This window comes from Pezoporus occidentalis, unplaced genomic scaffold (assembly GCF_034315485.1).
Source record: "Pezoporus occidentalis ecotype Australia unplaced genomic scaffold, CSIRO_AGI_Poc_V1 ctg4, whole genome shotgun sequence".
Lineage (NCBI taxonomy): Eukaryota > Metazoa > Chordata > Aves > Psittaciformes > Psittacidae > Pezoporus > Pezoporus occidentalis.
Genome location: NW_026915724.1, coordinates 6,749,994 through 6,776,973, shown reverse-complemented (window position 1 = coordinate 6,776,973; position 26,980 = coordinate 6,749,994). Strand labels below are relative to the sequence as shown.

The 26,980-nt window shown below is 42.8% G+C and overlaps 1 protein-coding gene across 1 annotated transcript in view; it reads left to right on the top strand.

Moving 5' to 3' along the window:
* Nucleotides 1-26,980, top strand: part of CLVS1 (clavesin 1) — a 100,982-nt gene that overhangs the window by 70,956 nt on the left and 3,046 nt on the right. The window contains exons 4-5 of the mRNA XM_062633310.1: nucleotides 12,569-12,679; nucleotides 13,762-13,997. Coding sequence (XP_062489294.1) covers nucleotides 12,569-12,679; nucleotides 13,762-13,997 — 347 coding nt within the window. The remainder of the gene's footprint in view (nucleotides 1-12,568; nucleotides 12,680-13,761; nucleotides 13,998-26,980) is intronic.

Genomic DNA, 26,980 nt, shown 5'->3' with positions numbered 1-26,980 from the left:
AGGTATTAGTGCAACCTCTGCATTAAAAGTGTGTTGTCAGTGGCCTTGTCTTGAATTTTTGTGCAAAGATGTACTGTACATGCACACTACTGCATATACATGACAAAGTTGTATCAGTGCCAAAAGAAAAGGAGAAAAAGAATCCCAGGTCAAGCGTCTGTAAAACATGCAGCAGTATTACTAACTTGCCACTAACATGTGCAGACAAATGTTATCTTTGGTTGCAGTCTCCAAATGTTTTCCAAATTGCTGGATTTCCAGCAGAAACTTTTTATTTCCTGCCATAAATAACCTAACTCTACTGTCCACCAGTGGACAGCATAAATGAATACCGTTTCCTAAGCTCTGACACCTTTTTGTACTAGTTATAGATTTCAATAACAGAGAAGCTTTAATTAAATTGATGGACATAAATGAGATTAATAAGCATTGGGGGATGTGCGTAATACTGTAGCAGTTAATAGGCAATGCAGCTTTCCTGATGACTTTTGTTCACCCAGCATATTCCTGATAACAAGGAAATCCTTCATTCTTGGAACAGTTGAATGCAGGGAGTTAGTGATATAGATTTTCTTCTGGTCTGAACAAATTATTTTATTTTGTTTATTGCTGTGATTTATGCTCATAATACGAGTTTTGTGACAAAGCATATCATAAAAAAGACTTACCCTCCTGCTCATTAGTCTGTAATAAATTCTGAGGCATATTTTAAAGATGATAAAAGCTGTAGCTTTAAATGCAAACTGCAACTTGAAGCCCTGGAGTAACCAGACATCAGTCAGCAGTAAGTGTGGAACATGACTAAGTAAATTACAGGGCAGTAACAGCCTGAGAAGTCCAGATGCACACGCAGAAAATGCAGTAGAATCCAGGGATAATTAAGGTTGGAAGGCTATCTCTGAAAGTCATCTGATCCCATTCATGGCTTAAAGCAGGGCAAACTTTGGAGTTAGATCCAGGTTTGAGTTTAGATTAGGTCACTCAAGGTCTACTCCAACTGAGATATGAACATCTCCACAGATGGGGTTTCCCAGCAACTTGTCTCTCCAGCCAGTTATGATCTGTCCCTCTAAACAGGGACTCTCTGTCTTAACCTCCAGCATATCATCTGTACTCCACAGCCTGGTACCATCAGCAAAGCTTTTGAGGGTTAGTTAATCCCTAGCGTCACCCAGGTTACTTATAAAGACATTAAACTGTACTGGCTCCAGTATCAACCCTAGAGAAAATATTTAAGTCAATGACCACGAGGGAGACTTTGTACCTCTTATCTCAACACTTGAATCCTGGCATCCTCATCAATTTTTCACCCACACTGTATTCCACCTCTCCAAACAAAATCTCTCCAGTTCAATAGCGGGAGAGCCAATATCAGCCAATGTGCCTAAAGCCTTGTTAAAATCAAAGTTAATGACCCCCACTGATTTGCAAATGCCCTGGTAGTGAAGCAGGGAACAGCAATAAACTGCTTAGATTTTAAAGAGGAGGATATGCTGCTGCATGCCTTCAGGTGAAAACAGTTCTCTATGGGAAGCCTTCAAAGAGAAGGTACAGACTGACTGCATCTACCTAGGGAATTTAATGACCTCCAGGGATACGATACCATATACTCCAAGCCTCGGGGTTGAAAAACCCTAATTCATTTAGGACTCTGTGTAGCAGTACTTAAAGTGTGACTTTAATCCAATACAAGAAGAAAGAGAAAGAGGGAAATTTGTATGCCTTTTTAACCTGAGGTGGGTGAGATAGAGGGTCACACCTTCCTGCTAGCTGTAGTTTCAGCAAGTTCAGTGAAGTCTTTATCATTTCTGCTCTTGGCCTTAGGAAAAAAATCAGAACAAATTTTTAAGAGTAGAAGAGGAGAATGGAGGAATCATTAGCTTGTAGATTGATGCTGTGCTGCCTGAAAACACAATTAAGAATAACCTTTCTGAGCAGGCAGCATAAGCACTAGCTGGGCAGTATTCTTAACTGGTAACCCTCAGACTCCTCTTGTTCAGGGACTGTAGTGGGAGCAGGTGATAACATAGAAGAGGTCAAAGGACTGAAACATTGCCCTGGAATTATCCCCATAGTCTGGTATCAGTGTTTGGCTGATGATAAGGAAAAGGCTGGGAAGCTACACTGATTAGTTCCCTGCTTTCCTTGCGCCTACACAGACAGCAGAAATATTTTTTCTACCACTACCTGTTAAAGTTGTTCTGAAATCAGATTTAAATTTACAGTAAAGCAAGGTAGTGAGGAATGAGAAGTGTGAACTGAAGGGAAGTTGTGTCATAGAAGTGAGAGAGCTGTTGCAGAGTATAAGCATGTATTTTGTGCAGCAATAAGGGAAGTTGTGTCATAGAAGTGAGAGAGCTGTTGCAGAGTATAAGCATGTATTTTGTGCAGCAATGAGTACAAAGTTTATGCAGCATTTAACTCTGCCAGACTGATAAAAGCCCTGATTCTGAGTGATTATGTGATGAGCAGCACTGGCTGTCACCCAGCATTGTTTTAGGTGGTGAATACAGAACAAAAAGAACATTAAAATGGCAAAGTCATGCACTTAGAAAAGGAGAAATCCCAGAATCAAATTACAGCTTTGGGGAGCCCTGCCTCTACCGTATCTCTAGGAGCAGCCACTGCAGGGAAAATTCTGCCTCCCATCTGTGGGTCAGGGCTGCAGATGCTCTGGTGGGAGAATATAGAATCATAGAATAGTTAGGATTGGAAAGGACCTTAAGGTCATCAAGTTCCAGCCCCCTACCATGGTGAGGGACACCTCACACTAAACCACTTCACCCAAGACTCCATCCAACCTGGCCTTGAGCACTGCCAGGGATGGAGTATTTACCACTTCTTTGGGCAACCTGTTCCAGTGCCTCACCATCCTCACAGTAACAAGCTTCTTCCTTATAGCTAGCCAAAACACAGCTAGTGATCTCTAAGAATTTTGGCTGATCATAGGTTTTAATGCAAGAGGGCATCACTATGACTATCCATTTTATGAAGCATCTCAACCTCCAAACTTCCCTGAATGAGTTCTGGCATACGTGCACATGGAGCTGCAAATTCACACTGTGCCAGTAAAACCATGTGCACTAGGAAAACTTTATGTGAAAGGTTGGGTCCATGTGCCACCGTCTCCAAGCTTTAAATCTCCAGCCTCCAGTAATCATAGAAATATTTTGAAGTGCAGAAAACAATACTTTTTGCTCCCACACCCATTCAGAAACACTCAAATCATGTCCTTACCGCCACCCTGCAGCCCCCAGAAGTGTCGCCATGGAAATATGTCTAGCTCCCTGTTGAAACTTTTGGGCCCAAACTGTAAACCTTTGGCAAAATTATAACAAATTGCAAATGGAGCATCAGAAATGTCATGAAACTTAAAATGCTTCTGTCACTGTAAAAACAGCTTTCCTAAAGATATATTTTCTACAATGTATCTTTATATCTTTCCACATGTATCTTTAGCATTACTCATAATTTTATTTGTTCTCAAAACTTATTTCAAGGACATTCCATTATGGTCAGGTTTATCATTACCAAGGTACTCTTTCATTGCTAAAAAAAATGAAAATAGGGAAAGAGATCACAAAAGGGCAGACACAAAGAGATTATATTCTATTGTAGACCTGACATTTCGGTTTGCTCCTGCCAAATCAGCCTTGTGACTATGTGGGACAAATACATTAAACAATTTTCCCTTCAGCATGGAGGGATAAGAAAGTTAAGCAGTCTTGCTGAGATTGTAACAAGGACAGAGACAGAATCACGTGACTAATAAAAGGTATTTTTTTTCCCCAGGCTTCTATTCTTTTGAAGAATAAGAGGTTGCTCATAAAGCAAAGGTGTTGCTGCTGTCAGGTGTTTATCTAATACATCCTGAGTTGCCTCGTATTGAATCCCCCAGACTTGGGTTTCCACCATTGCACAGTCAGCAGCATTTTGGCTCTTTAAAACAAAGTAGGTCACAGGGTTTCCTCACCCACTTTCACATACACAATGTGAATATCTTTACCATGGGGACATATAAGAGAGCACATTTGTGTTTTACAAGAGCTAGGTGAAGGGCATCCTTCCATTTTAAAATGAGGATTCAATCCCAAACAGATTAGGGGAAAAACTTGAATTCTTAGCGAAATAAGATGGGAACATAGCTTCTGCTTAGCAGATAGCATTGCAAAAATGGGTGTGAGAAGCCTATGATACCCTCAAGGAGATGTATGGAAAAGTCAACACACAGGATTTTCTTAACGTCTTGCTAAATGAAGAGAAATTTACAGGAAAAGGAATAATCTCTGCCAAATAGCTTATTTCAGTCAGTCAACTAATGCCAATAAAAAAATTGCTTGATCATTTTTTCTCATCCTCATCACAATAACAGTTTATAATCTCTTTTACATGCTGCTCTGCATGTGAATGCACATACAAAAGCTTTAAGATGATTGCATGCTTTGTTCAAGCCAAGCTACAGCAGACTTGTGTTCAGCGCCAGATAGGTTGCCTAGCACTATAAATAACAAAATCTCTTTTTCTCCATCATCAGCTTTCAATCACAACGCAAGTGTAATAAGACTGTATGGTTTCTGTGTGACACCTTGGCACTTTCATAGCCAAGATGAAACGCTTTTCTGCAAAGTCAATAAGTCTCCCAAGAAGAAAGGCAAGTGCCACAAGACCTTTTTTTAATTGCTTTTCTTTGGCTGACTTTAACTAATGCTGTGGGCATTTGTCCTCACCATGGCAGTTTGGCCTTTATTGCCCCTTCACTCAGACACAGGGCTATTTTGGCAGAGAGCAGATACACAGATACAGCAAGTGGTGATGTGAAGAAAATATAGAATAAATGTCTTATATACATGATGTATGCATAACAGTGCATACCAAAAAAGGCAGTCTTTGCACAGGGTTTTTTGTTGAAAATCCCAGTATCTAACAGGAAATAAAGTGCTGTACTTCTTCCTCTTCAGGACTGGCATTTTGCATGCACTTGAGTGTCTCCTTTCAATAGCCTTTTAAATCCTAGTGGGTTTGCCTCAGTGTGATTTTCTTCTCTCTCCGATAGGAGATAGGAGATATTCTTCAGTCCCTGTGCTTTCCACCACAGTGTCCAACAGATCTATTACTCATCAGGATGGGTGCAAGGCCTGTCTATGGAAATAGAAATAACCAGGGAGAGGTTTAAGTCAGGTCAGCTAAGGAATATCAGATTTTGGCTACAGTGGTTAATAACCCTAATTAATTTTGTTTAGAGTTTAGCTTTGAAAAAAACTTAAAAAAATCTTTAAGTTGCTCTTTGTCAAAAAGTGCATATTAAAAAATTCAACATTTTGGGGGTCAAGTTTTCCGTGCCAATCTTTTTAACCCCAGCGTGCCTGGGTGGATTCTTTTTCAGGTGCAAGGGAATCAGGGTGGTCTTTCCTTAAAGCTGTCTTAATTTTACTTCCATTTCTGGACATGTTCACTCTGCTGGTGATCACTTTGCGTTAAAATCTGACTACAAAAATACGCTACTTCTTTATCACACCTCCAAAACTGAGAGTAACTCACACCACACAACCCACCAATGGCTCAAGCAGAGACAAACAGCCTTGCTTTAACTTTTGGTGGTAGGGAAAGGATTAGAGAGAGGTCACTTCTGGATTCCTGACATTTGCATGGAGACTTTCTTCTCACAATGATTTTGAATGAGCAACCAAAGCTTGTAGGTCACAGCCAGCCAAGGGAGAGTGAAGCACCACAGCTGACCTGTGGTCACACACTTCAGGCAGCAGCACCTGTGCTCATCCAGCAAGCTTCCAAGCCAAGCTTGCACTATGCCCATCACATTTTGCATTTCTAATTAAATCCTAAACTGCTTTCAGCTTTGGTGATCTTCCTGCTTCTTTTTCTTCCCCCACAACTAATTTCAAACATTCATGTTCAGTGAGATACAGGAATAGAAGCGACTTAGCTTGCAGTCACCCTCACTTTAGGAAGCTGGATATAAATGTGTTACTCAGCTATGGTTTACACCAAAATCAGGACACTAGAGACAATTTAGCCCACTTTGCTAGAGCTGGCTGCAAAGATCATAGCAAGTTCCTAAACTAACTGTGAAAATTAGCCTTCAGCTAATTCATGTTCCTTCCCATGGTGCTCCTTGTTCCTTGTGACTCAATCTGCCCCTCCTTAGTTTAGCATTTGACTCACTCTTCCTGCTCCAGCAGAAGCCTGATCTGTCCTTGCCTAATCTGACCTAATCTAGAGCAAACTGTGGCACCCCAGGCACACACATGTGTGGGTTACTTCCAAATCAGTGTATCAGTGCTCTTATTATTATTATTACTTTTTAATCATATCTTGAGTTTTTCTCTTCTCTGCATACATCCTCAAGCAAGCCCCTGAATGAGCCTGCTGTTTCTCCATCAATATAATTTATTAACCTTTTCCTTTGGAGGGAACCTCAGTCTGTATTTTAAGTGTGAGAAATACTTTGAAATCAATAGGGGCACATTCCAAACAAAAAAGCAGCGTCACGGTATGGTGTGTATCCAACAGAGTCACTCCTTATGGGAAATTTTCTGTTCCTCCATTATTCCAAGCTGGTTTGGCAAAGGGTTTCTTGTAAAATGGTAGTGAAGAAATCCCCCTTTTGCCCAAAGGTTATAAATTACTTTGTTAGACCAGATGATATGACAGCATGATTCTATCAGGACAAATCAAAGTTTACTGAGCAAATCTGTGTTCTATAACCTGATTTATTGGTGCCATCTGCCAACACCCATGAGCAGATTCTCTGTAGGACCTTATAATGTGCAGTAATGACTGGGAGGAACCCACTGTAAATGGCTGAATTTTAAAAGTTATCAAATGTAGCAGGAGAGATAACAAACATAATGAAAAATGTCTAGGAGAATGCATCCCAGTGTTCATTTTACAGTTCCACTTCCCCTGACAGCAGTACTTCGGAGTGTACTCATCTACATATGTGGGTATGTGGTGCAAAAATAAACCAAGCACTCATACTTTCCTATGATTTTGCTCCAATCCTTTGCTACTGTATGATTCAAAGAAAAGAGAGCATTTTGGTGTGAGCAGTTACAATCACAGCTTACCCAAATGAATGAACTCTTCCCGACTGCAAAAAATCATTTTTAAGGTTGTATTTGAGCAGGTCAGGACTGCCATATTGCTAGCACTAATGTCTTTTTTTTTTTAATGGTTTTCCACTACTCTGCAGTTATTTCCAAGCCCTGTGTACTCTGAGGGCATGCCAAGGTAGAAGCAAACGAGTTTGCAATTATTGCCACCGGCAACATTAATTTTGCATATCCATCTTTACAAAAACACGGGGGAGCAGAAAGAGAACAGAAAGATGAGCAACTCGCCCGAATGGAGGTTTGAAACGTGCCTGTGCTCAGAGCAGGGACCAGAGCAGGTAAGCAGGAGCAGCCCTGACTCCCGCAGCCCCACGGACTCCTCGGAGAGATGTGGGAGCATCCCAGTCCCACAGTCCCCACGGTTCCCAGGCCTCCTGCTGCCTCCCACCTCCTCCTGCCTGTGGGATTTCCAGAACTAAGCATTCATCTCTTAGGAGCTGCATTAAAATTAGAAGCTGAAGCTGTAGCGATAGGGGAGACACTTTACCTTCTCTGCTATCACACACTGTAGGACAGCCTGCTCTGTCCACATCAAGGGCATTATTTGGTATTCCCATTCTCAGGAATGTGTTTTTGATAGGCACAACCTATCTAAAATCTGACAAAGTTGTAAAATCTGGGGAAAACAACTTTCAGTTACTGCCACTCTTCATTTATGGTGCCAATCCATTAAAATTACACACTCACGTAAACTCCCTGTGGAAAAACTATCACTGAACTATTAATAAAATCTTCCTGAACTATTAATACAATCTGTGGGAGCTTTAAGCCACCACAGGGCTGATTATGTAAGTGCACAGGCACAAAGATGCTGTTTTTATCCTCAGTTTAAATGACCTTTCATTTTCATTAGTTTTGTTTCTGAATGAAGTCTTCCTGAATCTAAGGGAAATTATTTTTTCTCAAAGGGAACTATGCTTTGATTTGCAGTAAACTGGCAAGTAGGGTTGAGCTGAAAATGCATTTGATTGGCAAGATGTGTGTTTGCTCTTTTGATTTGTGACAGGATTTTTAAATCTGTGGCACAAAACCTAGAAATATGCTATAATTTAGTTTTTGCTCCTAGGTCATTGGCCTATGAGGCAAATTTATGCAGTTCAGAAAGACGACTGACCATGATCATCAGGTTGGATTTATTCCTAATTTTGGTATTCCGCAGGTAGCTTTGCTTTTCTCACACATCTCAGTGTGAGGAGATGTTGGAAGATCATCTTGATTTTTACTTTTCAGGCAGTTCAGAACAACACCACTGTAAAAGGTTTCTGATGTTTACTCATGACAAAAGAAATAGATGTTATGAAGGCAAGAACAGGAAGAAATAATGAAAAATGGGTGTCTCTCATTCACCTCCTAAGCTATTGCTCCTGAGCTGTTTAACAGGACATTATGTATTGGGAGGCTTCAGTCCCAGACTCAGTTCAGAAATTCCCTTGCGCAGGATGTCTGAGCAGAGAAGGGAAACTATGATCTCTGTAACATTTTGCTTGGATCTGCAAGCTTGAGGGTTCTCCAATCTGAAATAAAATATGTATTGAGGCTTGTACTGGATTTAGGGATGCCTGTGACAGCTCCACTGTGGCACTCAAGTGTTGATTTCTTTGAGCATAGGAAGGGAATAACTGAAAACAGTAAAGAAACAAATATATAAAGTCAAAAAAAAAATCAGGCAAAAGAATAGTCCCATCTATGGCACAAGTTACATTAAATCAACAGGAACAACTAAAACTCTGTGTTTGGACAATTTTCAATATCTATGTTAGCCTACACTGCTTTGGGAAGGTGCCAGTGCAGCATAGTTAGATATAGTCCTTGGTTTAGTTCACTTTAGGTCCCAGCGAAGAAGAACTGATCTGATACTGGCATGATCTAGCTGCCCAAGAAGGTATTTGGAGTCCTTTCACTGTTTCTTCTCTTCTACTGCTGAGTAGAAGTTGGCTAGATTAGCACTGGGTTGGATGTATTTCTTCAGGCTGCCATTTCACCTCTGAGCAACATCAAATCATAGAATCAACTAGGTGGAAAAAGACCTTTAAGATCATCAAGCCCGACCATTACCATGCTAGTATGCCCAGCCTGTTTTTCAGAGAAAATGACAGTAGTGCCCACAAATAATTAAAGCAATTCCTTCGTGCTATATTTTATATATGCCATTGGAATAAAATGTAAATATATCCTCAGGATTGGGTATTTTTAACAAGGAATCAGGTTAAGGGAAGGCTCCATGATCCCAGGGTCCTTTTCACAGTAGGCTCCAAAAAATGCACCTCATTATAAAATACACCTTCCCAAGGAATCACAAGACATGAAAAATCAAAAGAGAATTCCTAAAAGCAAAAGCTCTCCAGCAGAAAATCAATTTCAGCTACTTTCACCTTGCCCCAGGGAAAGCAGCAAAGACACTAAGTGGGGAGTGGGAAATGTCTCATACATCTTCCTGGAACTGCACAAGGCAGACCTCCAGACGGGAGCTTTTCTTTCCAAGACAGCTCTGCTCTAATTAGGGACTTGTGCAAAATTGGTATGTTGCAGTTCCAAACAGTGTCTGGATGATTCCCAGATCAAATTTCTTTGGTTTAAAAAAAAAAAAAAAAAAAAGAGGAAAAATTGTCTTTGTCCTTGTTCTAATTGACAGCCTTACAGATGCAGGTGGACTGAGGGATGAAGGTCAAATTGAGTTTATTGTGCCTAATAGGGCAGGGAACAAAAATCAGCAGAAAGCTGCACACACAAAAAAAAACCTGTTATTTGGTGGTTGTTTTTTTTTCCCCTGGCCATCATGTTCCCTTTCAAGGGTATTTGTGCGCTTTCGGGGGTACCTTCAGAATGAAAAGAAAGTAATTGCCTTTAAATAGAATGTTTATATGAGGGACTTCCATGTAACAATTAATCTACTGATGTACCAGACGGAATCTAGTTTATGGACTAAACAATCTATGTTGGGTGGACATAAAATTAATTTTCTATATAGGAAAGTACATCCTGTTCCTTAGTTGACCTTTTGCAGAGGCTGTATGACAGTTTAAACCTCTGGCTGCTTCCTATAATTCTTAGCATTCGGACCTTTCTGGGTAATGTGCTATCATTAGGCTGGTCTACATGTTCTAAAGACAATCCCCACATTCCCCCTTGGAAATGAAGTTTGACTGACACTTCTAACTGAAGACTGTGATTAGTATCATCTGTGCATTCCAGTGAGAATGCAAAACAATTTTTCTTTATAAATCTCTTTGTCTTAAAGTTTTTCCCCTGCTTCCCGTCTCTCACTTCTTTACTCTCCTTTGCTTCAGACTCAGACTTGTCTTCCTCACTGACCTAAGTTGCTATGGTACAGCTTGGGACAGCTGTGGCAGCTCAGCCCCAAAATGGAGTCCAGAACTTCTCCCTTAGCGATGCAGCTTGTGGGATGGCAGCCAGCTTGACAAATATAGAATTGAAAATTTAAAAAAAGGCAAATATGGAACATTCCAATAGTTCTTAATTATTTTTTTCTCTTGGAATTTTCTGTGAAAAGCTTCAGATCTTCAAATTTTCATTCCCATGTAGGAGGAAAGATGTGAATTTTGCCCCATGAACTTGGGCATTTTTGGCTCTAGTCTGCTCTAAACCCCAATTCTAGGTTATCAGAGGGTAGAAAATCACTTTGGGCTTCACATTTCTGTTGGTCAGTGTTTTTTTCTAGGTAGTCTCTGACTTCCTCCAGCTGTTTCTCAGCACAGCCCAGCTGAAGTCACTGCAACCTGCAGCACTGCAGCAGTTTGTGTCACTCAGAGTTGCGTCCCTAAACTCTAATGAATATTGCAGCAGCAATGGAAATACAGTCATCTTTATTGTGAGTGAACACCTCAACAGAGCACATACCACCTTCAAAAAGCTAAGTTCATTGTTTATTGAGATTTAAACTGCGATCGCTTGTTACACTGTTCGGCACCCTACCTGCTGGCTCGGCTACCCACTATCTTGCACAGAGCATCCAGTATTAAGATTTGTAATGATTTCAGGTCAGCTGATGTATCTGAGGTGTGTCTTATACTACTGTATAGCAGAAGAAAAAAGTATCACTTAATGTCTGTGGCCACTCACAAGCATTACCGAAGTATGGTTTAAGATGACTGCCAGGGCAATCCATGGCCAGTGCCAAAGAGCATGGTAAGTCCTGCTAAACTGTGCAGGGTGGCAGGAGGTGGTGGGACACCTACATAGGTGTGAAATCTGGGGGAAAAAATGACCTTGAAGCAGAGCAGGATCTATACCAAGAAAGTGTATAGGGGGATTCTCCGTATCGTCTTACAAATCCACATCCTCACCAGCTGTGTTCAATCTCTGATGCTCCAGAGGAAGGTAAGAGAAAGCCCCAGGATGCCCTATGCTAACTGTGGGGGGAATGAACCTGCCTGAGTCCCACAGCCAAGGTCCTGAAGGACGAGACCTGATTATGCCCTGTCTTTCCATGCTGAGCCATGGGGTTTAGAAGCACACACAGGATGAGGACGGCCTCCTCAGGATCTCCCTTCACGAGGGAGAGACAGGTACCTCTCCTCTCACTGGAAGCAGATTTGCACACAGGAGCAGTGGTCGTCCCCCATTTATGCAATGTGAAAGAATCGTGGGCTCTTCCCTGCCTGCCTGACATTTGTTAGATGAGAGTGTAGGTACAAAATACCCATCACAGTATACAATAACCTTTGAAGACACGCCAGCAACCTCCTCTTTTATTAAAGTGTGCCAGGCTGGCTGAGTTGAGTAAGACACTTATTGCAAACACCTCCCCGCGGGACACTACCTGCATGCTAATGCCGAGGGTGTTTGTGCACAGCCCGGCAGCGAGAGCTGGGCAACGGCAGTTTCCATGGTGCTGTCATGGTGTGCTCTCCCCACACCTTCACTTGTCAGCATTTCCCACCCATCCTCCTCTCCATAATATGCTGCTTGCTCACCCCGAAAGGTCAGCCATTGTAATGATGATTTTAGCAGGGGGGAGGCAGGGAGGCTGAGGGGTGAAAAGGTGAGCTGTGTGCAGCTATGTGCGTGGGAACCAGGGCTTGCCTTACGCTGCACAATGAGAAATTAGAAAGCTTCCCTTCAAGGAAGTGGGGCTCATCAACCCCCTCTCTCTTCCCATCCCAGCCAAGTCAGATGCCCTTGATGGAGTTAAAAGATGATCAGGCGAAGTGGCAGGAAAACCTACTTTAAATCATCAGCAACTGATGTGTTAGTGTGTGAAGGGGAGAAGAGACTGCCTCTGCTAACAGAGGAGACTGATACAAACATTTCTAGGCATCTTTCTTTTTCCATTTCCCTCCTGCCCTCTCCCAGTAAGCCCAGTTCTTGTTTGCAGATGGAAAGAGGCAGGCTTCTTCCTCTGACTCCCATCCTATTGACTGCTGGACTAAAGCACTGCATCTACTAACTGCCTTCCTTTTCTTTCTTTCTTCCTGTAGGACAGCTTTCCTGCCCGTTTTGGAGGAGTCCATTTTGTCAACCAGCCCTGGTACATCCATGCCCTGTACACGTTAATCAAGCCGTTCCTCAAAGACAAGACAAGGAAAAGGGTAATTAGACAGGGATGGGGGGTAGGAAGCTGCAGTGGCAAAGTAGCCTTGTAGCTGCCTATCTTTTCTTTGCTCTTTTTCTCTCTGCATTTTTCATATGGCCTCAGAGAATTGCTGCTGTTATTAAAACTTGGAGTTTGCAGTGGTCTGGATTGAATCAATAACTCAGCTAGAGAACAGAAAGCTGTTATCACTAACAAAGTGTAGATACATTTTAATGGGACATGCTCAGGGATAGAGAGAATAGGCAATGTGGAGGAATTATCAGGCCTGGCTGAGGTCACTTGCAGCGAGGCAACCTTCAGCTCAGCTCTTTTTGTGAGGGTAAAATTTCTTATTTCATTCCTTCAGCAAGTTGTCCGTTTTCACATGGTGAAAAGACACCTGAAGGCTGTTTGCTCACACTGCAGAAGAGGTAGGGCTTCCCCACTGAAACCCATGCAGTCATCTTAGCCATTTGACCTCTGAAGTCTATCAACCAAGCACTGGGTCATCCCTCAGGAAGCCTGGAACCTGCCCTGGGGTCTGTCTGACCAGGCAGGACAAGGGTAGTATCAGTCCAAAAGAAAAGATGGATCAGAGAGGTAAATGTTGCTGAAGCAGTGCAAAGTGGCAACACAGCCTGGTACACCCCTGGGAAATGTCAGTCCTGGGGAGCAGGGCTGGATTGCCCTCTGGACACTGAATGCCTGCTCTTCACATCTTCTTTCAGTAAGCTGCACTATATCCCTTTTCTTTTCACTGTTCTTGGTACAAGCCTCTATCTTACAGTACCAATATGGTCATTATTACTGACTTTCACTTTCCCTGATCTGGTACTTAAGAAAGCGTCAGTGTCATGTGCCAAAAGCAAGTAGCTCAGGGTTTTCAGAAGTGTTTATAATGCCAGCCTAATTCCCCAGCTGCACGCCCCAAAGCTAATCTTCACCCTGCTCCCCACCCAAGCCAGCCCTGAGCACTTCAGGAATTCCCACCTGAAACTCCAGTGTCAACTAATGATGCTCCACACCTCATTATTACTGTCGTTACTGTACTTAACGGAGTAAGAATCAATGATGACTTTGAATTTTCTTTTATCTAAGATCTTTCTTCATGGTAACAACCTGAACAGCCTTCACCAGCTAATACACCCTGAATGCCTGCCCTCTGAATTTGGGGGCACTCTTCCTCCATACGACATGGGAACATGGGCTCGAACGTTACTCGGTCCTGACTACAGTGATGAAAATGAGTATACTCACACCTCCTACAACGCCATGCATGTGAAGCATGCGTCCTCCAACCTGGAGCGGGAGGCCTCGCCCAAACCCATGAAAAGGTCAGTACTGCCTTTGAAATCGCCTCCTACATTGGCTTTCTGAGCAAATCTAGCATGAGTCTAGCAGGAAGGGCTCATCTGATTCAGAGAGAGGCTGTGATTTGGCAAGTGTTGACGCTAAGGAGCACTTCACCCTGGACTGCATTCATGGTGTGGTGGGAGAAGGGAAACCTCTCTGTGGAACCATAATTATTTCTGATTACTGTGCATGACAATGAGGGGAAATTAATGAGCCCCTCCACAGAGAATTACAGAAAGTATATCAGAGTGAGATGCTCTTCGGTACAGTATAGTGTGGCAGGCAGCACCACTTCAGTGCTGGTCCCTATTGCTTGCTGCTGCTGACCCCAGTTAACGACAAGGGTTTTACCTCATCGGAAATGTAGCTTTTATGCGATGAACACCACTGCCCTCTAAAGGGAAAATGGGTTAGTCTCCTCCCTCAGCTTCTGTTCATGCTTTCTCAGCCCAGCCCTGCTAAAGCGCCAGAGCTGTTCTCTTAAGATCTCTGGGTTTACATCTAGTGGTTTTGCATTCAGCTCTGAATGCTTCAAATTAAGCTTCTCGAGAGTATCACCCCCAGTAATTTGCATTGCTTGCAGGGATGGAGGGAGGAGGGTTGTGTACTTGGCACAGGCTTGTGGGTGGTATGGCAGAGCACCATGTGCACCACCTGCAATGAGTGATGGCTGCGTTGCCTTCTCTGCAGGAGTGTAACATCTGTACTCACCTCACCCTCTGTGCCCCATTCTGCAAAACTGCTTTCCATGCAGATCGCAGTGATGCTTTCACTCACTGCTGCCACTTGATGAGTGTGGTGCTCAGAGACACAGCGTCACTCTGTGTGACAGGGAGCGGCCATCATTTTGACACAGCAAAATCAAAGCTGACAACACAGGCAAGCCATAATGCCACGCAATTAATTTTAAAAGTCTTTCATCTTCAGAGGAAAAAGAAATGCACTCTTGATTCACAGTTCCTTCTCAGGTCAGAGGGGTGCCACGCTGCTGGAGCTGCAGAGTGAAGCCTTGTGCTGGAAACGCTCACAGGACTAGCAGGGCCATGCAACTGCAGGGCTATGGCCCTTTGCAGGGTTGCAGCCATGGCACAAAGAGAGGTGGTGATCTACATAGCAGTTCTCACTACTGACTGCCAGGCAAGACGGGAAGCCAGGCTGAATTTACAGAGCCGACCCCAGAGAGCTGATTTTAAACCAAGTTTGTTTTTAATTCTTTAAACATTAGCAGAGGAACACACTGAATGATTTTAGAAAGATGCAAATTAAATATTCCATTGTTACTAAAACGTGTATCAAAATCAATTTATATAGTTTTATAGAAAGAAATCTACAGTTTCTAAAGCTCTAAGCTGTTCTTAACACAGGTACCCACAAGTGAATCCTTGCTGAGGATCAGATCCTTGGCTGTAAAGAAGGGACGATCTTATCGTATCCTCAGGAGAGAACCTCAGCTTGAAATTGAGTTCAGTGCCAGAAAACCCTGCCTTGAGGCAAAGCTTTCTTTTATAATCCGCTCACTAATACAAAAGTGCATTAATACAAATATGGCGAGAGGATGAATCTAATTTGTCATGTTGCCTCTGGGCAGACTAGGTCTAACTTTTAGCCTAATTTCGTTACTCGGCAGTTAAGTGAACCATCTGATCTTGTACCCTATGGTCATTACTAGCTCTTAGAGGTGAAAAGTTCACTGGTTCAACAGATTTTCTCCTGTGAGTATTTGCTTTGATTCTTCTTCCCCTGAAATTACAGTTTGGCCTAATGAGGTAAAAGCCTATGCTTAAGAAGCCTAATTGTGTGCTTTATTAGATTTATTAGACCAGAGTTATCTCTAAGGCCTATTGAAAGGTCTACAGATTTCTAACAGCATTACCTGTCTATATATATCTCCCCCCTTGCCTCTTTAGACATCACAACAACAAGAGTCTCAGGCCATGGCTGAGATTCCTGGATACTCCAGGAAGGTTTACACTAGGCACAGGTGATTTCCTAGCACTAGTTTTCATCTCAAGTATAATTCCCTCACAAATGCCCTATGATTTTTTCCCTTATTAACGCGATTTTGCAGTTTCATTAAAAATCTCTCCTCCTCCACTCACAGACGTAAAAATCTTTACATGCTTGAGCAAATGTGGTAATTTTGTGCTTCTATGTTGAAATGTTTGGTTTAACAAAAAAAAAGGTGTTTGACCTTTTCTTTGGCATTTATGTTCCTCTGAAAGGGGTACATATATGAAGACTAAGCCTTCTTGGGTTTCTGTAATTTAAGGATGAAAAGGCTTGCTGAACAATTGTGGGTCTTCCTCTCTCTGACTTCCCAGGTATCACTGCAGGTTTACCTGCCCAGTAATTAGCTGCAGAGGCAGGTAGTGCTTATGAGAGGTGAATTTACCTCAGAGGCTGGGGGGGGCAGTGGTTGTTCTTCTCCTTGACTTGAGGCACCATCCTGCTGTGTGACAAGGTGCAGGGTTGGGGATTGCCCCTCCTGGCTCTGCATCCACTTGCTGTACAGCCATACAGGTATGTCCTTGCTAGAACTGCCACTGGACCAGTGCTGTGTTAAAGCTTTCTTAATCTTGGAGCTCAGTACTGCTAAAATAGCTTAGTCTTGCACTATGACCACAGAGAAATGCCCTTGTTAAATGCAGTACTGCCATCCTACACTCAGAGACAAGTTCACCATGTGCACAAAAACAGTGTCTAATGATTTTACTAGTGGAGATGCTGAGAAATCAAGACAGGTATTATAGATCTCGAATTAAAATGCCAGGAAAAGGACTACTTTCGTGGCCACTTTATCTACATTTGAAAACGAATGCAGAAGGGAGAAAGAGGGCGTTTTAAAGATGCACCTGAGACCAAACTGAAGTCATCACCTGAAAGTTAAAATAAGTCTCCAAATACAAACCAGGAGAAAATGCAGCACCCAGCAGCAGTGGGAGGGAGTCAAGCTGGAACCAGTACGTGCCCATATTTTGGCTTCAGGACTGACAGCAGTGCTTTGGCTCCTGTCTTCAGGGCAGATGCATATAAACTGAAACAGGTTCACCTGAGAGTTTTGAGGAGGCTGAGACGAGCAGAGAGCATATTTTTCCAGCAAGAAGCTATAGAACACAGTGGTTTATTCAGTCTCACAGAGCAAAGGCTGAAATGGATATGATCATTTTCTACAAATACAGGAAGGAATAAAAACTGGGGAGAGAGAACAGTTATTTGACAACCTAACGGATACATGAGTGAAAGGTCTGATATGAGGTGGCTACCACTGATCACAGGAGGCCACAGGAGACTTTGCCCCTCAAATTCTCATTAGATTCCAATTTCTGCTTCCCTTAACAGCAATGGAATCAAAACATTATCTTCTCCCCAACTACAGGCAGGGGTGTTTTTTCCCTGTGACTTGAAATAGCACAAGATTTGTTCTCAAAAAAGAGTCCTTGTTTACTTCAAAAAATGGAGGCATTGTAGATAGGGAACAGATTGAAAATTCTCTTAGAAAAAAAATAGAACTGACTCTAGTTAGCAACATGATCCTGAAAATCTTGAGATTTGACAAGTTTCTGTAATATGGAAAATCTGTAATCAAAACCATTGCAACGGGCATTTTTCCACCAGTGGCCACATGAAGCTCCACTGAGGCAAAATCAAAACAGTGGAAATTGTACTCCCATCTACAGTATTATCACACACCCTGGGAAAAATCCCAGAACCCAAGTACTGTATGAACAGATGGGAAACAAAGCAAACCAGCTGATGACTCCACATAATGAGTCTTAATGGCCAGGGGAAAAAAACAACATAAAAGTGATAACAAAAATCCATTCAGAATGTATCTGTTTATTAAGATTCAGCTCAGTGAAGTTTGAAATGGGCCGGGTAATAAACATGCAAACCAGCATTAACACGGTAATAGTAAAGTTGGTTCAATCCAAGAGATTGGCCACATCCATTTGATATTCGTGGCAGCAGCAATGCAGCCATCACTTTCTCGTCTTGGGCCCTGTCTTCTGAATGGTCTGCTTCCATGCAGGGAGCCTGTCACTTAGGAGCTGTGGGATTTCAGAGCAATGTAGATGGTGTGAAAATTCAGAGCACAGGGAAGAATATCACTTCCCTTTCAGCTGTGGCCAAACCTTCAGCGAGTCCTGATGGTCAGAAAAGGACCTTGGGTTGCTTTAGTCAAGAGGGAGCTGACATAAAAGCAAAACATTTGCCTGAGGCACTCACACTGGCTTTTGTTGACAAGCTGTTTTTTTTTTGGAACAGCTGGAGGTTTTATCTGGATGTGCAGTGTAATGAATAGCTATGGTGGATGGCTGAGCATAGCAGTTAAAGAGTCAGAGACTGCTCTCAACATATCACTGTGCAATAGGGCTTAATCTTTTGGCCAGCCACAGTGGGAGAAGCATGACTGTAGCTATTTGGGTACCTAACCTCAGTGAGCGAGCATCCCTGATAGGAGGGATGGATTTAGTGAACAGAGAAGATATGAAGAAGCTCAGTTTTTTGAAGAGTTTCCTTTTTCCCTAGTATCACCCTACTCCTACACTTGGGTCCAGCAGCAGCAAGTAACCTGCAGTAGCACATTAGCTCCCTGTGACTTGCTTTCCCTTAGAATATCTGCCCTTCTGCAGCTGCATCTGGGTCACTTTTTGATATCTGAACTTGCAGTTCAAGTGACAAAGACTGTTCTCTGCCTTCGCTTTTTCCCTGTGCAATCACCAAGCACAGCCTGGGAGCTGAATGTTCCTTCTCTGCCCTCACAGGTATCAAAAGAGTGCTTGCTTTTAAGCTGCTGCTGGTGCAAACAGATCAGAAAACCTGGTACAATTTAAAATTTCCCTGCAGAGAAAAGAGATTTTACCCAACAGTTACACATATGTTCTGGCCAAACAACCTGTGCTGTTTAATAAAATTTATTTAATCAAAGTCTAAATAAGAGTAACTTTAATCAAATTTAGGGTTCAAAATTACCATTAGGATAATATGAATTGAAGAGAATTGTTGGCACCAGTCTGGGCTCATTAGAGACTCAGGAAATTCAGACGTAGAGTAAAACTTAGAGCAAAACTTAGAGCCAAGAAGCTAATTGTGAAAATGTACAATTTATGCATTGAGACACCTTTTCCTGCTGTGAAGTAGAAACTTACAGAATCATGAATCATTTAGGTTGGAAAAGACCTTTAAGATCATCGAGTCCAACCATTAACCAAGTCCATCAATAAACCACGTCCCTAAGCTATACATCTACACGTCTTTCAAATATCTCCATGGATGGTGGCACAACCACTTCCCTAGGCAGCCTGTTCCAATGCTTGACAACCTTTATGGTGAAAAAAATCTTTCCTAATATCCAGTCTAAACCTTTCCTAGCACAACTTGAGGCCATTTCCTCCCACCTTAAAGGACTTGAGCACCTAAAGATGCAATGACTTGCCTAGTGGTTCATCAAAAGCCCCTGTATTTAGGCATTTTGAAAATGCAGTGAAAAAAACTGTTGGAATGCGTTGCCTCATGTTGTTGAGCCAGAGCATGTGGAATTTTATGCCCTAGATTAGAGTGAGGATTTTAAAGTACAGGTTAGGGTTTGCCATTATTGCCTCCTGATGTGTGTACTTTCAAAAGGATTGATCTTCAAATGAACTTGCCTGCTGAAACTAATTGTTGGTTCTCAGAAATGGGATCCTGCTCCCAACTGATACACACTGATGCTGACTGGAACAGCTTTAGATCCAAAAGAGGCCATTCATTGGGGTGACTTATGCAAGGGTTTTATTTATTCAGACTGGTTCCTCATATTCCCGGCTGGGCTGTGCAAGGCAGAACTTTCTAGTTGTTATCCTTGGTGTGACCTTAATGTTTCTTCACCATATGTTTCTGCTTTTATGGGTCATGTTTTATGCTGGTTCACAGTCAGCACCAATTTACTGCAGAAGTAGTAAAATACCAGCAAATAAAAATCAGTATGAAAATGTGTGAAAACTTCTCACTGCCTGTGGATGGCATCTGCATTGCTCTGCTTGCAGCTGGGGTGCATTTCCACATGTATTGGGGGAAAAGGGAAATACTCCTTATAAGCTTTCAGTTAAAATATCTCACTGTAGTATATGAGACCTATGGTGTAAGGCTTATATTCATTATTTTATTATGACTTATTTTGAAAAACAGAATTCCTGAATGCTTCTGTAGAAATGCTTCCCCCATACACAGATTATGAATGAGACACGTCTTAATAGTAAAGCAGGTGTCCTGGGGACATGCATATCACGTAATATATGCATTATCTAGTAATATAGATCATTAGCTGTTGAATGGTTTTATACCTTTTGATTGGAGTTCTGCTAATACATCAGAGAGAAATGGAAGGGAGCCAGTGGATCTGGCATGTTAGCAGGTCCCAGGGAGGCTGCAGGGGAGACGATGCAGAATATCCTCAGGAGCCAGAAGGCAGAGAAGCCGAATAGGAGATCAGTTGCAAAGCCACAGCTGACCCAGTTACAGGAAAGATAGGCAGCTTGGTGCTGGTGTCACCTGGGACAAGGCAGGAAATCAGTTGCTCTCTGAGGGAATTAACAGCACAGGTTTCATCTGCTCACAGCACACAGTTACCAGTGCATGGGTGCACAAACACAGGCTGGAGGTGGGAATGGTGGAACCAGTGCTGCTCAGGCTGCCTAAAATATTGCATTGTAAATTATGTCTTCAGATGGCTATAAATTTGCCAAAAGTTTTGTAGTTTAGATTAGAGACATGACACTTAATAAAACAAATGGTTTTACAATGCTTATGTCTTTTGCTGTCCTGTGAAAAACCCACCTACATCTGGCTGAGTTACAAGCCTTTGAAAAGGCAATTCACACATGCTCTGTAGGAGCATATTTAATTTCAGCATTTAATGACCTCAAGGACTGCCTCATGTTCTAGCTCGGCCTCCCAGCATAAATAAACTTGTTCAGCTTGGGCTGATGGCTCAATGCATCTCCAGCCTAGGTCATAGGGTACAGAGGGTGTTTGAAATTACAACTTCTACTTGTGATCACAACCTTCCCTGCACTAGCCCAGGCTGTAGCAAGACAAGGAGCTAGGATTTGACAGACTGACAGCCCATGCTCTGGGGGCTGCATTTCTTCACCATTGACAGGAGAATTGGAGAGGATTTAGTACGGAACCCAGCTGGGATACCGGGAATTTGGGTCACTGGGATGGGAGCCACAAGGCAGACTGAAAGATAAGGCAGGCATAAAGGAATGGAAGCAGATGGGCTAGAAAGCGCCCTTGATGGACCAGCAAACAAGGATGGCAGGGGGAGGGCTGATGAAGGCCAGGAATGGAGCTTTGGTTAAGCCTGTTGAGTGCAGGCCTGGAGAGGCAGATCCTGCTCTCCTCCTCTCCCTGAGCCCCTGCATTGGCCTGGCAAGTCACTTAAACCAACCTTCACACAGATGGTGAGATTGAACGCTGCTTATTTTCAGCTTGCCAAGCTAGAGACTCTGGGGTCTAATTTCCAGAAATACTCAGCGCTCACCTGCAACACAAATCAAGGGGACATGTGCTTTGAACACACAAGCTGCCACATAATGCTGAGCACTCTGCAAAATGAGACCCTCTTGGCGCTGGGAAACGGGCACCCCACATTAGAGGAATACTTCGATCCTAATCTAACTGTGCTTCAGCTCTCCGCATGTGAAATGGAAATGAAAAAAAATGCTCACAGTCGTGCTATGGCAGTAGATGAATTTGCATTTAAGAGGCACACAAGTACTGTGTTGATGAACTCCACGGAAAAGCTCAGGAGGGAATTAACAAAGGCTATCTTCAGATTGAGGCTTGGAATAATAGGCAGCAAATGTGTCACAGAGCCACACGCTGAACTGCTAGAAGAAAGCAAAATAAATAGCCACTTACCAGCTTGGCACTGAATACCCTGAGCACTGAGGGAGGAAAGAGCCCTCCAAGAAAGAACAAGGAGTGCTCCTGGGGCTAGGGCGCACTCTAGGGGTCACAACACCCCCACATACCCAGCCATTTTGGCTCTTTCAACTGTGTTGGTGCTTGCTTTCCAGTCTAAATTGTAGATCTGCAGGGTTGCTTTCGTGATGCACTGCTGTTCTTGTTAAGGACAGGAAATTTCTGATGTAGCGTAGGAGGGTAAGAATACTGACATCGTTTGCTCTTGGGGTTTCTTCTTCCCTTTTATTGCAGAAGTGAGGAGACTGTGATTCAGTGACAAATCTGGTTGAGGTACTGGGAACTGGAGTCACTGGAATGGGAGCAAAAAAGGCAGAAAAAAGATGAGGCAGGTGTAAACATCTGGAGTGTCTGAGCAGAGAGACTGGAAGATGTTAGGCTAGAAAGAGTGCTTGGTGAGCAAGGAAACTGGAATGATCAGGAAAAGCAGGAATGGTGATGAGAAGTTCATGTGTGTGAGTAATACTGATAACGTGGGAGAAGAAAATTCTCTTCATTAGTTGGCCTGAATTTCTTTTGTTTGGGTGTCATATTGTGCACAGCTTTTAGCAGCTCTCACTGAATCTGCTGTAAATTGGTGCTGACTGCTGCTGCAGTGTTGTCTCTATTTGGCCCCATAACTAGGCTTACATAGTGCACCCTGGGGGATTAAGGGTCTTCCAGGAACTTCTGTCTGAAGCAGGTGCTCCTATTCCTTCTATGTGAAAAAAAGCATGTGGATGAGTCAGACTACAGCAGAAAAAAGAAGCTCCCACCCATGTATTTCCACTCTTCTGTTCTTGGGATGTGACCAAGTCAATATCTTGACACGGAATTTCAGAGCATTTAGGAGTGAGAGATAATCAGGTACAACCACACTGATGAAGAAAACCAGGGTGTGCACCCTAGTTCCAAGGTCGGTGGCACAGACTGACAACTCCTGTCTGTATTGATCAGGATTAGCCTCTGGCAGAGTAGCCTGGCTGCATTTGGCCTGCATAGTGCCTGCTCTTGCTCTCCTCTGGGCCTCAGAGGACAGGGTGCAGAGCTGGCTGGCCATGGTTAGAGGCAAATGTGGTGCAGTGTCATCCTTACCACTATTTGGTGCACACCCTGCAGTGAGGTATGCCCAGGGTTTGTGGTCAGGAGAAGCAGCTGGGGCCAGCTGTTGGGAAAGGAAGGGCGTGTAGAGAGCTGAAGGGCCCAGAGAGGATGAGGGGTCTCATGCTGAGCTTCACTGTGCAGCAGTCACATCTTTAGCAGCACAGATGCACTCACAAAGACTTCACCACACACAGAGTTAAAGAGAGATCTGGACCATGGTCACCCCTGGCTGTGATGTGCCAAGGCAGACAGAGACCTCTCCCTAGGATGTGCTAACCATTAGCACAAAGATTGTCACTACTGCCATGGTGCCCACAAAACCAGCTCCCATTCGGGAAGTGCAGCAGCTTGTCACCATTGTCCTGTGGGCTAAGCACTGGGCTGGCATAAAGTTAAGCCAGAGTTTTCACACTCTGACTCACCACGTTGGTGGATCACTTCACCAGCTCAGCTGTGCCCCTAGACACAGACGCTGCTTCATCTCCTTGAAGTGCTGCGGTTTGAATATCAAAGCTGCCCCTCCAGGCAGGTCTCTGCTGCACAATGCCACGCTGCCTTGATACCGAGCTGTGAGGCAGTGCAAGTGCAGAAGCTGCAGAGCTGCATTAGCAAGAGATTTCAGCAGGGCTTATTAACCTGGGCAGAGAGCCACACATCATGGCTTCTGGGTTGGAGCTGTGCACTGCTGAGCAGAGCTTGCCTACATCTGCCTGCACCACTCGCGGGAGCATACATGTCTTTCAAGATGCCTTGCCCATGCATTTCATTTTCTAGTGCTTTCAATAGTAAAAGAGTACCTTTAGCACAACTACTACACACATGCACATATGCATTGTTTCTGTAATACTGGGGGGAAATCCTTGGTTTTGCCACCTGATGAAGGCATAGTCTTGAAGTGTGTTGCAGAGCACACCCTGGGGTGCTGTACCCACTTCTTTAGGCTGATGGGGAGTGAGGAAGATGAGAAAGAAATGCCAGTCAGACCTTGTCAATACAAACATTTACAGGTGTGATCTAAAGAAATGCTTATTATGTTCCATAAATGGAATGAACAATTTGGAGATGAACAGCCCTGAGTTGCTGGTGTAATGGGAAAGGAACTAGAGGGAAATGAGCAGATGGGGGGTGAGAAGTGGATGAATAGAGTCACACAATGTGGTCTGATTGATTGGCTGCAGTGTGTCACTCTGACAGCTTGAAGCCTCCTGCACATGGGTAAAAAACATGCCACCCTCCTCTTTCCTCCACAAAACCCTCCAAAGGAATCCTAGCACAATGTAATACGTTCTTGCTCCTGTGGGCTGCAGCACATCAGCATTGTTGTGATGAAAAGCATAGAATGAGGAATCAGAGAACAGGAAAATGTCTTAAGGCAAGCATGGCATGGTACGCTGGCAGTTACTGTTAGCTCAGCACACAATTTCAGTATTTGATTTTTTATGGGAAACAAAACTGATACCCAACAGACATAAATTCCTGTGAGCTGATTTTCTCCAGCTGTACTTTGACAGGAGCCTTCTGAAATCAGTGCAACTAGAAGGCATGCATCCAGTCTTCTTACATGTTTTCTGAGTGAATTTGAGATAGTTGCATTCAAATGGCCACACACATAAAGCCATCTGCTGTCTTAGATACTGATGTACATACCTATGCAGTGCTGTCATTTGAAATATATGGCTGACCTGCTGGAGGAACAGCTGGGTAGTGTTGATTTTCCAGACTTCCAAATATTCTTGCTGAACAGTAAAACAACCATGGGGGGTTTGATTGACACTTTAAATGGAGCACACTCAAATGGCATTTAAGGTGTCAGATATGAGACTGAGAATTCATTTCTCTTTCTGTTTTCATTTTGCTCTCCTAAGCAAGGTCACCTAGCCTTGAAAACTACACTAGGAAAATCTGTGGGCATTGACTTATCTATTTATTACTTCAGAATTAGCCAGCTCAGGGCCTGGCACAGTGACTGTATCATATGTGATACAATTGTCTACTTGTGTTAAACTTTAACTCAACCACACCCTCCACACTGAAGCATCTTCCAAACCGGTTATTGAGAATTTTTACCTGAGAAAGGAGGAAAACCAGAAAGGTTTGAATTCAAATATACTCATTTAGGATTCCAAAGTTGCAGCGAACACAGGGAATGTGCCACATACCAGTGTATGTATAGCGGATACACTCTAATACTGGGTATCACTAAGAGTCTGGCTTCAGGTTCTCTTCTAGATCCCATCAGGTATTTTTACACATTGACATTTACGATTTCAGATCAAAATGGCTTAAACTGTAGTAGAAGAGGGTGCTTTGGTGTTTTTAATGCAAAGATGGTTGCAAATTAAAAGGACTAGTCAGGGGAAAGGTGCTTAGGTGCCTGACTGCAGTTTATTTTTCTATGGAAATTAACTTGGAGTTAGATACCTGAAGACCTTTCAAGCACCATGATTCAAGCACCAAAATTAGAAACACGATTGTAAAGTTCTCTGAAGAAAATGTTAATGCAGTTAAACCAGGCAGCAGCACTTTTAAAACAGAAACTAGTCTTAGTCCTAGGTTCAATACTAGAGTCAGCATACAAATCCCACTAAATATTGTGTAAACTTGCACATGCCTAGAATATGACTGCTTTCCTTGAACCAAATGTGTTAGATACAGAAAGGTAAGCTGACACCAACATATAGGGTGCATTCTTTCAAATAGTATTTGTCTTATATTAATTTCTACAACCACATAGAAAGGCCAGTTAAAAATGGTTTACCAGCCAGTTAAAAATGGTTTCTGCAACAGCAACCTATTGCAAATCATCTTTTCTCTGTCATTAAATAAAGTATATCTATGGAATACATATTCCAGGATGTTCTAGGCCCATAAAACATATCTTTCACACTGAGTTATTACATTAGATTGTGAGCTGCATTGATATATACTGCCAAAAAGCTTTTCTGAGCATCTACATTTTTAATACCATAAATGAATATGGGAAAATTATATTAGAATCTTGTTAAGAATTAAGTAATTTTCTCTTTTTTTCCAATATAAAACTAAAGTTAAAAGCAAAACTGGGAACATTTTTCAGCAGACCAAAACCTGATGCATTTGGAAAACGGAAATCCAAACACGACAGTAAGTCCTTTATTGTGAGGTCTTAGAAAATACCGATGATTGTTTAAATTACAATTGTGCCCTTCAGATAGATGTCTGAACTGTTTGCTTTAGGATAGGGGTCTAAGAAGCTTCTAGCAGAAAAGTCAAAAAGATTGTTGCTGCAGAACTTGGGAGATAGATAACTAAAATCTCAGCTGGATCTCTACATTATTCAGAAAGGCTGGACACTGTGTTTGAATCATTTGGCATCTTGAGCTTGGAGGTCAGGGGGGCTGCAATACATTTGTTTGATGCTCCAGATATTTTGGCTCTGTCTGAAAAGGAACAGCGTAGGACCTGCACACAGGGTTTGAGACTACATTGTTCCCAACCTGATGTGCACCTGAGTACCGGTATGGAGAGAAAATTGATATCTTGCTATTATAGATGCAAGAATATATTTTTTGTGTGTGTAATGAGATGAGAAAGAAAATCAACAGTGAACATAAAATGCAAAATTGTGAGATTTGTCACATGTGTCTTAGAGCAAAACTTTCTGCTGTTCAGCCTGGAGAAGAGAACGCTGTATGGAGACTTTATAGCAGCCTTCCAGTATCTGAAGGGGGCCTACAAGGATGCTGGGGAAGGACTTTTTATAAGAAGAAGTATCAATAGGAAAAGGGCTTCAAGCTGAAAGAGGGTAGATTTAGATTAGACATTAGGAAGAATTTCTTTACTGTGAGGATGGTGAGAAACAGGCACAGGTTGACCAGAGAAGCTGTGGCTGCCCCATCCCTGGCTGTGTTCACAGCCAGGTTGGATGGGCCTT